The sequence below is a fragment of the Conger conger genome, chromosome 4 (genome assembly GCF_963514075.1).
Source record: "Conger conger chromosome 4, fConCon1.1, whole genome shotgun sequence".
NCBI classification, from domain to species: Eukaryota; Metazoa; Chordata; class Actinopteri; order Anguilliformes; family Congridae; genus Conger; species Conger conger.
Genome location: NC_083763.1, coordinates 37,473,688 through 37,489,085, shown reverse-complemented (window position 1 = coordinate 37,489,085; position 15,398 = coordinate 37,473,688). Strand labels below are relative to the sequence as shown.

Below are 15,398 nucleotides of genomic sequence, written 5' to 3'. Positions count from 1 at the left end.
AGGAAGGCCCTTGAAGCCTCTTAATATTCTTTCGGTATTGACTTCCATTTTCCTTTTTTTTTTTTTCTTTAGCCAGGCATTGTGCCCCTCCCCTGTAGGGTTGGGGTATTCTCAGTCAGAACTTTAACCTTGCTCCTTAAAACCCTAAATCTAAGTCCCCCGACTTCAGACTCCTCTACTGACAAGTATGGCTGCTCATTATCTGTGAACCACATATTTTTCTTCTTACGGGCGTTCTTACTACCACCTTGATGGCGTGTGCGAGGGGTTAACAATGCATTCCTTTCTAACCCATCCCCCGTCAATCTCTCATCAGGGGGGCCTAGGGCCAGGTCCTCGACAATTTTCAGCTAGCTAGTAACCTATGTTTAAACTTTGGGCAGTTTTTGGCTATAGCAATAGATTACATGCTACCTAGCTAGCTGGCTAGCGAACACATAGCCCAGTGATTGTATGTACATTCTATGCATGTACATCTGTAATGTTAAATAATATACAATGTATTAACCTATTAAGTTGTTTTTCCATAAGATTAAGTCATTGCCTTGTTTACCTCTAACAAATCACCACAGTGGTCTTGCATATAAAACAAATTGCAGACATTTTGATATGCTAATATATGTACAAAAAAGGTGCTGATTCTGAAAATCTGTGATCATTTAGTCCACTGGCAATAAGCAAATCACCATTATTCAATTAAATAGAATTGTATTTGTATCGTGCTTTCCACACAAGACTTTCACAAAGACAGATATTAGATATTAACAGAAGGGGGGAGAGGGGGAGGTGATACCAGCCCTGAGCCCCGAGATAGCAAGGACATAAGGTAAAAAAAACAAAAAACCCTCAAAATGGTTGCGAGACAAAACTCAGAAATGAATAACAGAATAACAGAAATGCAATAAGAAATCGATCAATCCAATCCAATTAGTTGAGGTATTACACTAGCAGCTCAAGTAGAAAGTCCACATGACGGGATATAGAACATACAGTTCAGAGGGGCAGGGTGATGCATCTGTAACTATGAAAATGATGCTGTCATGCCTAGTAGTTGGAAAAAAACTTCCCCTGTACATGATTTTGAAATACGAGACCTAAAGAGGCTATAACAGCTGGCATTATCCAGCGTGCCCAGGGGAATGGCTGGATGGAAACTCAGCTTGTGGTGGACGGAGCAAGGTTGTGTGGGGCAGAAGGAATGGTGGACTGAGAAAAAAGAGAAACATGCTGGTGATGGATGCCTTCCGTGGACACTTCACTGAGCTAGTGAAAAACAAGGACAGGAAATGAACAGTGACTTAGTGATCATTCCAGGTGGCATGACATCTCAGCTACAGGTGTTGGACATTGTGTTGAACAAACCTTTTGAGGACAATCTGCACAATAAATAAAAAGTGGCTTCTATCTGCAGATTACACACAGTCAGAAGCCTGAAGAGAATTGTATTGTCTGTGAATGGATATTGCATAGATGGGATGCAGTTTGTCCAGAAAGCATCGTCAGAGGCTTTAAGAAATGCTGCATATCAAATGCACTGGATGGGAGTGAGGACGATACTCTGTGGGAGGAACAGGAAGAATGCAAACTTGAACAGGAGAATGATGCAAGTTAGTGAGAGTGAAGACAGTGATGCAGAGGACGTCTGTGAAGGACGTGAAGGCAAAAGACTCAGCAGAGGAGTTATTACAAGTTGGGGGAAATGTAGCCATTGTTTTTTTTCCTGTTAGACTTTTTTTTTTCTGTTTTATAAACTGCTAAAAGTTTCATGTAATTTAATATTGGTCTTGGTGGTTACAAGTAAACAACCATTTCTAAGAAACTTAATTGGACATTCATTTTTATAATAGGCTGACCGTACAATTTATTTTTAAAAATGGCATACAATTTCTTGTATTAATGGGAGTGTTAATGTTTTATGGTAATAACATTGGTTGTTTACGAGATGTTTGCTGGTTTTATATTACTACAATTTGTGAAATAAAACTAGTTCCTAATAAAAAAAAAGGTTTGATCTTCAAAAAAGAGGTTTCTGAAAAGGGCCATCTTATAATCGGTCCAATACTGTATATAAAACCACCCCTTACTGACACACATACACAAAAAATGTGTGATCACACACACATACACACAAACCAAAACAGAGAGACACACACCCACATAGACATAGTTAGTAGGGCAGTAAAACTCTCTTGGTGTTCCACTGCACCTGCTGCCAGCCTTCACTGAGGGAGAGAGCTGGCACAGTTGACAAATACTTCACATGACATACGGGTCAGCCTTGAAAAAAACAGGACTATGAGTGTGTGCGCATGTGTTGGGGGTGAGTTTGTAGGGAGGGGGGAGGTGGATAGGGGATGACGACACATTATCTATTAGAGAGTGATTTCAACTACCTTCCAGACCAGTGCCTGTGTGTGTGCATGTGTGTGTGTTAGTGCAAGTGAGTGTGTGCCTGTGTTTGTTTCATGACAGATATTGTGAATGCAAAAGTACAGGGACAGTGACAATCTGTCAATCTATTGTTTCTTTCAATAGTAAAAGGTTAGTCCCCCCAGTTTAGGGGAGAAAAATCAATGCAACAATTGGATCCGCTGTGCCTTTTCATTAGTTCAAGAAAGCTAACGAAGGGTTAGAGTTGATACTATGTGTGGAATCTGCATTTGTTGAGTCTGTTTCTTGTTTCTCAAAATAAGTGTCAATGCCAGAAAAGCAGGCCAACGGGTGGCTGAAAAATCAGAAGAAATCTGACACATAGCCAAAATATTAGATGGGTCAAAATCTAGTGTTTGATAGAAATCTAGTGATTGTTAGAGAGCAAGAAAGCACTGGCAATAGACCACTGAAGAGAATGAGCCAAAAATAATTTCATTGTGAAGAAACCCCCATATTCGGGCGGCCTGTAGTGTAGTGCTTAAAGTAAATGAATGGGACAGGAAGGTTGGGGGTTCGAATCCCAGGGTAGCCATAATAACATCCACACAGCCGTTGGGCCCTTGAGCAAGGCCCTTAACCCTGCATTGCTCCAGGGTAGGATTGTCTCCTGCTTAATCTTGTCAACTCTACGTCGCTCTGGACAAGAGCGTCTGCCAAATGCCAGTAATGTAATGTAATGTAATATTCAACATGTCAAACAGATCAAGGACATTCCCCAGAATGTAGACATAGACAGTCCCCTCCAAATGTATTAGAAAAGAAAGACCTATTCCTTTGTTTCTGAAAAACACTGAATACATCTGGGGTTGGGGTCAGATAAAACGATGAGACAAAAGTTCAGAATTTCAGCTTTTACTTCCTCGTAATTACAGGAAATGTGTGTTATATGTGTTAAACTAATTAGAACATAGCACCTTTGGTATCAGACCACCCATTTTTTCGGTGAGCAAGAGTATTTAAGTAAACACTTAATATTTGGTAGCATATCCCTTGCTAACAAAAAATGGGTCTATTCAAAATTGGGTACTATGGTCTAAGTAGTTAAACATATCTAGGTGTAAATACCAGGAAATAAAAGCTCTTGTCTCACGTTTATCTTTTTATCGCAACCCCAAATGTATTCAGTGTACTGCAAGAACACTTCTACTAACACTAAACTTCTATCCACTTAATAGTTAAGATGTGTTCAGAGATGCTCTTCTGCATACCACTGTTGTAATGTGTGGTTATTTGCGTTACTGTCAGCTTCCTGTCCGCTTTGACAAGTCTGGCCATTCTCCTCTGACATTAACAAGGCGTTTCTGTCTGCTGCTAACTTTTTTTGGGGGTGGGGGTTTGCACAATTCTTTGTAAACTCTAGAGGCTAACAGTGCATGAAAATCCAGCAGTTTCAAACCACCCTGTCTGCCACCAACAATCATTCCACGGTCAAAATCACTTAATTAATCAATTATTTAATTGTATTTTTTTCTTGCAAAAAAAGACTATAGGCTACTATAGTAAATAACAATAATATAATATAATAACATAATTTTGGTCAAGTTAAACAACGATGAATTTGTAAATTCTCATGAAACCTGAAATGAAGCTATAAAATAATTTTATGCTGTTGTGCATTTTCTATATATATAATATTCAACCTATGGATGATGTTGCAATCCAAATATAGTGTCTTACCAAATAGCCGCAAGTATATTTCCTTTACCCCAAACTACCCTGTAATATTCATATTCATGTACATGTAATTACTTTCATGTTTTCCATTTTCATTTATGTGAACAAAAAAGAAAAGATGACTGAAAAAAACAAACAATAATACAATAAAAATGATAATGGGTAACTTCTAATATAAATAAACAATTAGAATTAACCTTTACAGAAATATTATTGCAGCGAAGCAGGCTAAAGAAAATATTGCATTCTTTTAATTTTCCTCTGATTAACAGTCTAGGCTACAACAATAGGACAACAAGTGGTGTCATCAAATGCTATCAAAAGGAAGGGTAATGATTATGCTTACATATTAAACTTATTTTGGTGTGGTGTACGCAATATGCTGCTGGAGATCATGAATCAATTCCAGAAAAGGACTGGGTATTTGGAGCCATGAGTGGGCACCTTGCTTGTGAGGAATGAACGAGTAAGACTTTCCGGAATACTAGTGAACGAACGAGTGAGCCAAAACAAATCTTTTGAATAAACGGAGCCAAAAGATATGGCTCACCAAAAAGAACAAATGTACCCATCACTATTACTTCATTCCGCCCATTGAAATGTCCGTTAATGAGTGGCCATCTGGAAGTATCTTCGTGACCTATGTTTACAAACATTGACAGAGCGATTTGCTGCCCCAGTAACGTTGGGTGCATCCCATTTTCTTTCACCCCACCCTCCTTACCTCCACTCCCTCACTACCACTCCTCCACTCCAGCGGAAGAATGTGGAGCAAAGGAGGGAGGATGACGAGTGCCGCCAAGGCGTGAAGGAGGGGAAGAATGAAGAAAAGTCAAACAAGCTTTGCCCCCATCAAAGTCGACGTCCTGTGTTGAAGAAATAGCCCTATCATAATTGTTATTGTTTGCCAGGCCCGCATATATTCCCATAGCAAATAAGAGATTGTACCAGTGCTCAGTCCATTTAAAGCTACAAAATCACAAGTTTCAAGCACAAGTTGCTTGGTAGGATACAATAGCCTGTAAAAACACAAACCTGACATTTGGTACACCTTAAGACACTAAATAATATGTAACCAGCAACATTGGATCAAACTACAAATCTATACAAACATAACTATTTACTCTAATTCCAGAATCCCATGGTGTCCGATCTGAACACCGTGTACTGTAACAGTTCATGTTCTTGGCTTTTGTCAATCGCATCTTACATATGCTAATTCAAAAACATTTCCATATGCCTATATGTGAGTTATCACAAGTGTTCACATTAAAAAACTATTATTTCCCACTATAACATATGTAACAAGTTTACTGGTAATAAATATGCCATTTGGAAATGGTTGGTTGAATAAATTCATCCATGCATGTTTACATAGGCTACTGAAGTAGTTGTAGCTGCCATGCTTATAAACAGTCATGCTGGTTTTATGTACAGTTGCAATCAAAATTATTCAACCCCCATTGCACATTAGGTTTATTGGCAAAATATACTATTTCTCAGCTGTTTGCAATAAACAAATTACACAAGAACTGTTTAAGTAGTTCAATTAAACATAATATTACAAAATATTACATGGGATTTTATCCACATTCAACACAAAATGCTACTTTTAATCACTACTGCAGTCTCAAAATTATTCAACCCCCTGTATCAAAATTATTCTACCCCCTGTCTCAAGCACACCTGATGCAACTAATCAAAATTACCAAACCCCCTGTTTCAAGCAGTTCTAATTAGTTAGAACTGATTAGTTTCTAATTAGTTCAGGTGTGCTTGAGATAAAACACATAAATACCTGGACTGGCTAGGGGTTTGTTGAGAGTGACGTTTGATTGCATGTTAGAAATATGGCTAAGTCAAAAGAATTGTCCGAAAAGTTCAGAGAAGAGATCATTGCCTTGCACAAACAAGGAGAAGGATACAAAAAGATAGCAAAAGCACTGAATGTTCCTAGAGATACAGTTGGAAGCATAGTTCAAAGTTTAAAGTTAAAGGAACAGTGGCTACACTACCTGGACGTGGCAGAAAGAGGCTGCTACCAGATTCCTGAGGAGGCAAGTGGTCAAAAACCCTAGAGTGACTGCAAAAAACCTGTGGCAAGACTTGGTGGCAGCAGGCACTGAGGTTTCAGTTTGCATAGTAAGGCGCATACTGAACACTGAAGGGCTCCATGCCCGGACTCCAAGACGTACACCACTACTGACCCAAAAGCACAAGAAAAGTTGGCTCCAATATGCTCAAAACCACCTAAATAAGCCACAGATGTTTTGGAATTCTGTTCTGTGGAGCGATGAAACAAAACTGGAACTTTTCGGGACTATGGATCAGCAGTATGGCTGGAGGAAGAAGAATGAAGCATATGCTGAAAAGAACACCCTGCCTACAGTGAAGCATGGCGGTGGCCAAGATTACATTTTCGTATTTAATTAAAAAAAGTAACATATTACGGTAAACAATTGACTACTTTTTACATAAAAACTTGATCAAGGCTGTCTGAGATCAGAAGCAAGGAGCCAACCAAAGCCTGCAGAAGAACTGTGGCAAGTTCTCCAACATGCTTGGAACAACCTCCCAGCTGATTGTCTTAGCCAACGCTGTCCTGCAGTTCTATATCTCAGAGAGGTGATGCAGTTTTAACACCCAAGGGTGGTCACAAAAAAATATTGATTTGATTCAGTTTTTAATTATTCTGTCAAATTACTAAAATCTAACTTTTTAGTGATTGTATTACAGCTATTTTTTAGTGACTGGATTGTAGCTCCCAAAATGGCAAAATAGATAGTTGCAAGATGTTTTTTCTATTCAGTGATCTCCTACACGTCATTCATCAACTGCAGTTGCTGCTTTTCAACTTTATTCAGAACAATTTTATATAATTTGAAAGAAACACTTAAAATGAGTCTTCTGTTTATCCATGAAAGGCTTTGCTTAACTGTATTCACTACCTCTGAAATCAGGGATGGAAACACTGCATCATCGGTGGGCCAACATGTTTGCAATTTGCTTGTTTAATGCGGCAGGGGGAACAGTGTCAAAAAATATGACAACCTAAACCAAACAAACTAACTGCATTGACAAAAGGAACAGTTTTCATCAAAAGGGACAGCTGTTTCAAAATTGTTTGTATGCAAGGCTTGTGAACAGTGACACAACAATCCTGGACCCCTTAGAAATGGGGAAAAAATAATATGGTCATCTTTTTTTCTCTTTCTCCTGCACCTGGTTTATGTTTGGGGGAAACCAAACGAAGCATTTAGCCCACAATGTCTGTTCGCAGCTGTTAAACATGGTCTTAGATCTGTAATTGTATGGGCAGCCATCTCATGGAAGTTGCTTGGTCTGATGCTTGCTCTATAAACAAGTTGAGGTGCACCCTATGGTGATAACTGTCGTTCCTCATGATGTGTCCATATTCCAAGATGATAACATCCCCATACAAGCTGCTAAAGAAATTCAAGAGTGGTTTATTATGGGGGCATCTAAATACACCGAATACATCATACCCAAGAAACTGGACTCTAATCTGGATTTCATATGTTTTACAGAGACATGGTTAAAAACATCTGTCAAAACTATTATACTTATTATTATTATATTGTATTATACTGCCCTTAATATCCAAGGGTACAAACTGTTTAGGAAGGATAGGGAGGAGGGAAGAGGTGGGGGACTGATGATTTATTTGAGGGACCATATTAAATGTGATTCCATTCAATGGAAACATTCTAATAATCTGGAATGCCTGCGTTTGAATGTATCTCTGTCCCCGCATATGTCTGTAACTATTATTGTCTTGTATCATCCACCATCATGTGACATTATGTTTTATGAACATCTACATGCTATTCTCAATCAATGTGACGATAAGAGAGAAATCATATTAATGGGGGATTTCAACATAAATTGGGAAAGTAAAGCATGTAGAAAAAAAACTTATAAACTTAGAGATAACGAACCATTTTAATCTGACCCAGATAATACAAGGACCAACTACAGTAACCCAGACATCCCATACACAATTAGAACTGGTGTTCACCAATAGGCCTGAATGAATAACAAAGTCTTTAAACTGGCTTACCAGTCTTTCTGACCATAATGCTATTTTGGTGGTTTGAAAACTTACCAGAAGGAGATTTAGCAATCTTGAGTAACTCAAAGAGCACCATCAAAGAATTCCAAAAAGTGAACAAAGTAACTTTAACAATGCTATTAGAACTATTGACTAGTCTGATCTAATTTCCAATGATGACATAGAGTCTTGTTATACAGCTTTTATGTCTATTATTAATAATGCGATAAAATCATTTTTTTTCGAGAAAGTAAATGCAAGCCTAGATGTAAAACAACTTTACCTTGGATCAATGAGGAACTCAGAAAGTTGATGCGAGAGAGAGAGTTTATGCCTTGAAAAAGGCTTTAGTATCTGGTCACAGTGAGGATAACATTTTGTTTAAATATCTCAGAAATAAAGTTGTAAAGAATCTTAGAAAGGCTAAGGCAGTTTTCTTTCTAGGAGTGGTTAAGGATGCTAAAGGTAATGGTAAAAATTTGGGAAAATCTCAATAAACTCATGGGAAGGGTAGTACATAAATCAAACAATATTGAATTGATAGTAAATGGGACTTTAATCAAAGACTGTCAGTTATTATCCATAATATTCAATAATTTTTGTTGAATCGGTTGAAGAAATGACTTTACAAAATGTAAACAAAACAGATGCTACCAAACCAATATTTAGAATTCCAGAAATATCATTATGCAAAGTTTACCATATCATTACCTCTTTAAACAACTCAAAACCAAAAGACATACATGGTCTAGATACTGCTTTTCTGAAGATACACAAAGAAGCTTTGATTGTCCCAATTGCTCACTTTCTGAATCTATCATTTAAAAGAGGGATATTTTCCATGGCTTGGAAGAGTGCGAGGGTTACTCCTATATTTAAATCTGGAGATCCAAAAGATGTTAATCAGCACATAAGTATCCTTCGGGCTATTTCTAAAGTTGCTGAAAAATGGGTTGCTGAGCATTTAAATTCTAATTTTAACAAGAGCAACATCTTTCAGATGCAGTTTGGATTCAGAAATAACCATTCAACTGAAACAGCTATTTGTTATCTCATTGAGCATATTAAATCACAACTGGGCTTAAATGGTAAAGTTGGTGCAGTATTCCTGGATCTAAAAAAAGCATTTGATACAGTAAATCATAATGTGCTTCTAAATGAGCTATCCTCATATAATATTTCTAGTGAAACAATGAATTGGATAAAATCCTATTTAAGGCCAAAATGTTCACGTGGGGCATAGCCAGTCTGACTTTCTCTAAAATTATTGTGGAGTTCCCCAAGGATCAATACTGGGACAGTCTTGTTTGTTCATGCTCAGAAATTAACAACAGCTATGACCAGTGTTTCTGGGTGGCTGACTGACTCTTGCTTGCACCTGAACACTAGTAAAACTATCAGCATGTATTTTTCTAAGAGGTCCAATAGCACTACATACTCAGATGTGACTATAAATGGGAAGCACATAACAACTGTGGAAAATTTTAAGTACATTGGCATCATTTTGGATTCTCATTTAACATTAAACAACAAAGTTGTTAAAACAGTTAAATTAGGATTATCAAATTTTAGGAGTACAAGACCTTATATCTCACTGCAGGCAGCCAAATCATACATGCACGGGATGATACTCTCTCATTTTAATTATTGGCAGTGACTATCTTAAGACCAGTTGAATCACTTTACAAACAAACACTGAAAGTCTTGGACAAAAAGCCCAATAGTTACCATCATTATCACATTATTTCAAGTATAATTTTCAGTATGGACAGCTTTAAACAATATACAGATATGTGCCTAACATTTAAAATTCTAGCTCCTCCTCCTCAAAGTGTTTATATTACAATTAAGAATAAGGACTGGAGGTTAACCAGAGAAGACTGTGTTATTCCATACAGACACAGTACATTTGGAAATTCTGTATTTTCAGTGAGAGCCTCAAAAGTCTGGAAATCTGTACACATGAATAATGTCTCTAATTGGATCATTTGTTTTGAATATAGGGCACACACAGTATCTTTTCAGATGTTCTGTATGTTATCATTGCAGTGTAATTTTTATCTGCATGTTTTGAGTAAGGATACTATTAGTATAAGGCCTTATTTTTTTCACTTTTTTCTTTAATGATATTTATCCCACTGAGTTAAATTGTCTCATATTTGCTATATTTTGTCTTGTATGAATATTTTTTAATGCACCTCTCAATCATCCTCCTACTCAGGGACTACAGGTGCAAATGAGCTCTAACAGCTAACCCTGACACATTTACATTGGTTGTGATATTGATGTTGATTAATGTGCACTGTCCCTGATTACAAATAAATAAATAAATACCAGGATGGGCTCAAACACATCCCATAACCTCTATAATTACCCCATCTAAACATAATTTAACCTTCATGTGAAGCATATGACTGCAAAATATATTCTTATATAGCTCCTTCATCCCTCAAATAAGTGGAGGCTTTCCTTCTTGAAGAATGTAACATATCACACACAGGTCAGAATTTATATGACAGCATTTCAAGGACTGAAGCTGATCTGAATACAAAGGGTAGCCCTAGTTAGTCTTTAGCCGGGTATACACTGTTCGATGTGTGGCCGTCTTGGATCTCTCAGTGTGACACACTCACAGATGGCCAATTTAGTGAATCTTAGCCTCTGACTAAAGACGGAAAATTTCAGATATTTCGGTCCAAATCAATGTGACAGCTGCTATGACCACAGACAATAAACAACCAAATAGGAGTATCATAATACAATATATGACTTACTGCAAACGATGCACATAGACTCTAACCACAATAAGCACATTGTTTTAACATGAATTAATTCAGCCACTATTTCTAGAGTCACCTTTGGCTATTTATTTGGGACGAGAATCATTTTGAAGAGAGCAGTAGCAAAAGCGATTTGATAGTGCACTTAAAGGCTACTTTATCCACATGCAAGTAATATTTTAGTATCAAAGTTGAGACACCCGTCAGTATTAATGTATATAATATCCAAAAGGAAACGAGAATGCTTAGAATGACCTTTTCCAGTTAAAAACCCCATGATTATTCTACAGCTTTTTACTCCACCATCTGCGCGCGGATGTCAGATACATAGCCACTGTAATCGTAGAATGGAATCTCTACTCTCATGATATAATTCTTACATCTTATCACACAGTGAGACAGCAAAGAAAGACGGGATATTGTCAGCGGGGCTACATCGCACATTTACAATTGAAGAAAGACGGCCGATATCGCTCAGTGTAGCCAGCATCAGCTACTTGATCTTCTTGGGTGTTTCCATTATTCCAACAGTGACATCTAAAAAGGGCAGGGCTCTCACCTCAATGATGTAAAGGACCACATTCTTGTAGAAGCAGTACAAAATGCACTTTGTGACACGGTTATAACTCCATGCTCCATGGACCAATAGCAACTTCTCCAAGTAGGAAAACTAAAGACAAAAAAGGAAAAGCACACAGTTACACACAAAGTAGAGGAGAAATAGGACACAATCTTACAGAGCAGAAGGAGTGAAAGACATCTTATGTACTGATAATGGTTATTAGCAACTGTTCAGACCTGAGCAATAGAGTAATCTGAGGAGTTGGTGGCCTGCATGCCCTCATTTCCACTGATTCCCACACCCACATGGGCAGTCTGAATCATGCCCACATCATTCGCGCCATCACCAATGGCCAGTGTGATGGCCTTAACATGCCTCTTTACCATGTCCACAATTTCTGATTTCTGCAAGGGTGAAACCCTGAGGAGAGAGGGAGAGACAAGAGAGAGGGAGTGTTATCCTGCTAACTTTCATAACTATCATGAAGCATTACACATCTAAGTTTTTATGCCATAAAAAGAACAATACAATAGTTATTTTTACATACCAAGTATACCATCATGATTCTGGGTGGTTGCTGAGGTGTTATAGTAAACAACATTTTTGATTTGTTATCCATAAGACTCTTCTTAATTTCCATTTGGCCAATGGGCTAGTGCTCTGTTTTAGGTACTCACCCTTTGTCTAAATCACTCCCCTCGGGTGAGCAGGCAACCTTAATTTCCAGTCCTAGTTATAATGTTATAATATTCAGATCAGGAGGGGCAAGGCAATACTTCTATTGACTGTATGATTCAAGTTAAGTAAATTAAGCAAAAGCTAGCATGCTGGGCCAAAACTTTCACACTTTCAAATGCTAGTCGCTCTAGTTAAAATTAGCTTTCTGTCACTGTCGTGTTCCATGAGACAGCCACACATACTAAATTATGACCAGGAACTGTGAGTTGGCTAGCTTATTCAGAATAACAAAATGACAGAAGACAGGAAAAAGGAGAAGTTATGAAAACCTAAAATCAGGCATTTCAGAGTAGCACAGCTTATCTAATCTTATTTGAAGTTGAACTTGCAGTTTTTTGTCTTAAAATATAATAAAAGTAATTTTGACTGCACAGTAATGGCTAAATGATACTGATTAAATTATACTGAGTCACTGTTCCCATAATGTCCGTCAGTGACAGACAATGCAGTGTCCGTCACCATGCAGTTACCCTTTGATCATCACATTGGCTCAGGCGGTAAGAGCAGGGTTTGTCGAAGTGTCCCTAAGCATGACACTGAACCCCCAACTGCTCCTGATGAGCTGGTTGGTGCCTTGCATGGGAGCCATTGTGCAAGTGTGTGTGTGAATGGGTGAACGAGAAGCATCAATTGTTCAGCGCTTTGGATAAAGCCGCTATATAAATGGCAACAAATCATTCCAAATTATGGCAGAAATGAAAAAAATGGCATACAGGACAAATTGCTTGATAAAGTCAAGACATTTTGGAAGGATCCAATATATTACTTCCAAGATATCAATAAAAGTATATGTCAGGGAGCATGATTATCCTATCCCTAAAAACATCAATTTTACTAAACCCTTTTTAAAAACATTCCTTACACAAACATTTTGGAATTAATCAATACACTTGTAAATCCCGCTAGCTTTTGCATTCTAAAGATAAGCAACCTTCTAATTTATATCTCCGGTTTAAGGTTCATTACGGTTTACGGTTCATTTCATAGAAAATAAAATAAACTGTTTTGGCTGCCACGTGCACCAATGACAGTCTGGTTTAACAGCTGTCTAATTTCAAACAGTAAAGTCAGCTACTTAATAATACTGGCCTATCACAGAACAGTATTACGTTTATGTTATGCATTCTTTACTGTGCAACCAATGAAAAAAATAAAATATAATCAAACATGCCAATTCCCCGATCATCACAAAAAATGATCCAATTTTTACTGAAACAGCTGTAACTATTGAATACTTTGCCTGATCATCATGAAACTTGGCAAACACGGGCACTAGTTGCATATGGGGGGCATGACAGTTTTTACTGAAAGAGAAATAAAAATAAAAATGCCTCAATTCCTGCATGCCATGTCTTTCCATTCAAATTGGATGTCCAATGATAGTCAAACCTGAAAAATTATTCCCAGCATAAGCCAATCCACTTTCAATGCACATGTGACAGCAATGACTGATCACCATGAATCTTGTATGTATGTTGACGTCTAAGCTAGGGAATATCATGTCAGATTTTGGGACAGAGACCCAAAATGTTTGTACCATTCATCAGATACGTGTCCTTACAGCTTAACAGTTTGTACTTGCAGCATGCTGCTTGCTTAATAACCACTTGCGGTTGCATTTCAGATTTGGATCTCTATACTTTTCTAAATTAGAAGTAACTGTTTTCTCTGGATGTTGCAGGTCGCAGAATATTGTCTATATCAATAGGGGGACTATGTATACAAAGGGCTGCAATAACATCTGAAATGGATGTAAGTACTGACAAATTAAAGCTGAGTGTCTGCACTTTAACCTAATACTCATTGCTTCATTTCAGATCCAGTGAGCTGGAATCCCTCCCTTTCTGTGTGATGCTTAGGTGTTATAATGGGGTAGATGGAGGTAGATAGAGTTGAGACAGAATTGGGCAGATATGGACACAATTAAGAAAGAATGGACAACAGGTAGGTTGTCATGGCCTTCTGCCGTTGTTGGGCATTACCAATTGGGCCACGAGAAGGCGCTCTTGTCACATTCATGTCTCCCTCGTGTAGTCGGGAATCACTGATTGCACAAAGAGTGGGTAAACAGGTGTATCTGATGTGAAGGGTATGGGAGCTGAACACGTAGCCACCCTTCATCATTTTAGAGTGATGAGGACTGTCCATCTCACCTTCACTTTCACATTTTATTTTGTGCACAAATAGCAGCTGTGACAGTTGAAAGACGGGATTCCTTCGGGAATTGAAACCCTGTCTGAATTCTGTTTAGGCCACAAGTTTGTTTGTTGTACCCCTTTTCTTTATTCACTTGCTTTTGTATGCTGTTCGTCCACGTAATTAGCTTCCGCCTAGTTCAAAAGCTACCTTTGGGAAGTAAGTAGTCACTTTCACAACATTTTGTTTTCATTTTCAACAGAGTTTAAGTATGTTATTGTATGTATTGCACTAAGTCTTAATACGCCGCTGTTGGAGATAACACCCTTATCAGAGCGAGCTTTGTACACCTCCGATAGTCTGGGGATCTATGTTGGAGATCCTCGTGGTGGATTGTGTAGGTTGCGTCCTCATAAGTCTCATGCCCGAGATGCTTATGGTTTTCGTTTCTGTTCTGTCTTTGACAACCCTTGGAGCAGAATGTGTATTTAGTTGATGCACCTGTAAGTCTCCTGCATTGTCAGTTGAGCCTAGGTGAACATCGGGTAAATCTCTGTGGTTGCTGACTTTTCTAAAATCAAGTGGTGTACATGGTATCACTCCTCTCGAAGGAGATCTTTGCAAACTCACCGATAAGCCGAGTATTCCTGCGTCATCAGTTGAATTAGAGTTTTGACGTTTATTTGTATATTCTAGTGTTAGTGTCCTGCTTCTTCAGTTGAATTGAAGACGTGTGTATTTTAGTTTTCACTTTTACACATTTACATTACATTACATTATTGGCATTTAGCAGACGCTCTTATCCAGAGCGACGTACAACAAAGCGCATACCCATAACCAGGGATAAGTTCGCTGAAAGACCCTAGAGGGAAGTACAATTTCAACTGCTACCTGTACAGCAAAGATAAGGACGAGGGCCTTTTTTTTTTTTGAGAACAAAGAAACAAAGAAACAGAGCAAAAGTGACCAAAGTTAACTATCCAAACACTGCTTACCTAGCCAA

The 15,398-nt window shown here is 38.1% G+C and overlaps 1 protein-coding gene across 4 annotated transcripts in view; it reads right to left on the bottom strand.

Annotated features, from left to right (window-relative positions):
- Nucleotides 1-15,398, bottom strand: part of atp8a2 (ATPase phospholipid transporting 8A2) — a 241,996-nt gene that overhangs the window by 44,778 nt on the left and 181,820 nt on the right. For all 4 annotated transcript variants that reach the window (XM_061239651.1, XM_061239653.1, XM_061239652.1 and 1 more), the window contains 2 exons: nt 11,758-11,941; nt 11,519-11,629 (listed from right to left, as the gene is read on the bottom strand). In XM_061239651.1, coding sequence (XP_061095635.1) covers nt 11,519-11,629; nt 11,758-11,941 — 295 coding nt within the window. The remainder of the gene's footprint in view (nt 1-11,518; nt 11,630-11,757; nt 11,942-15,398) is intronic.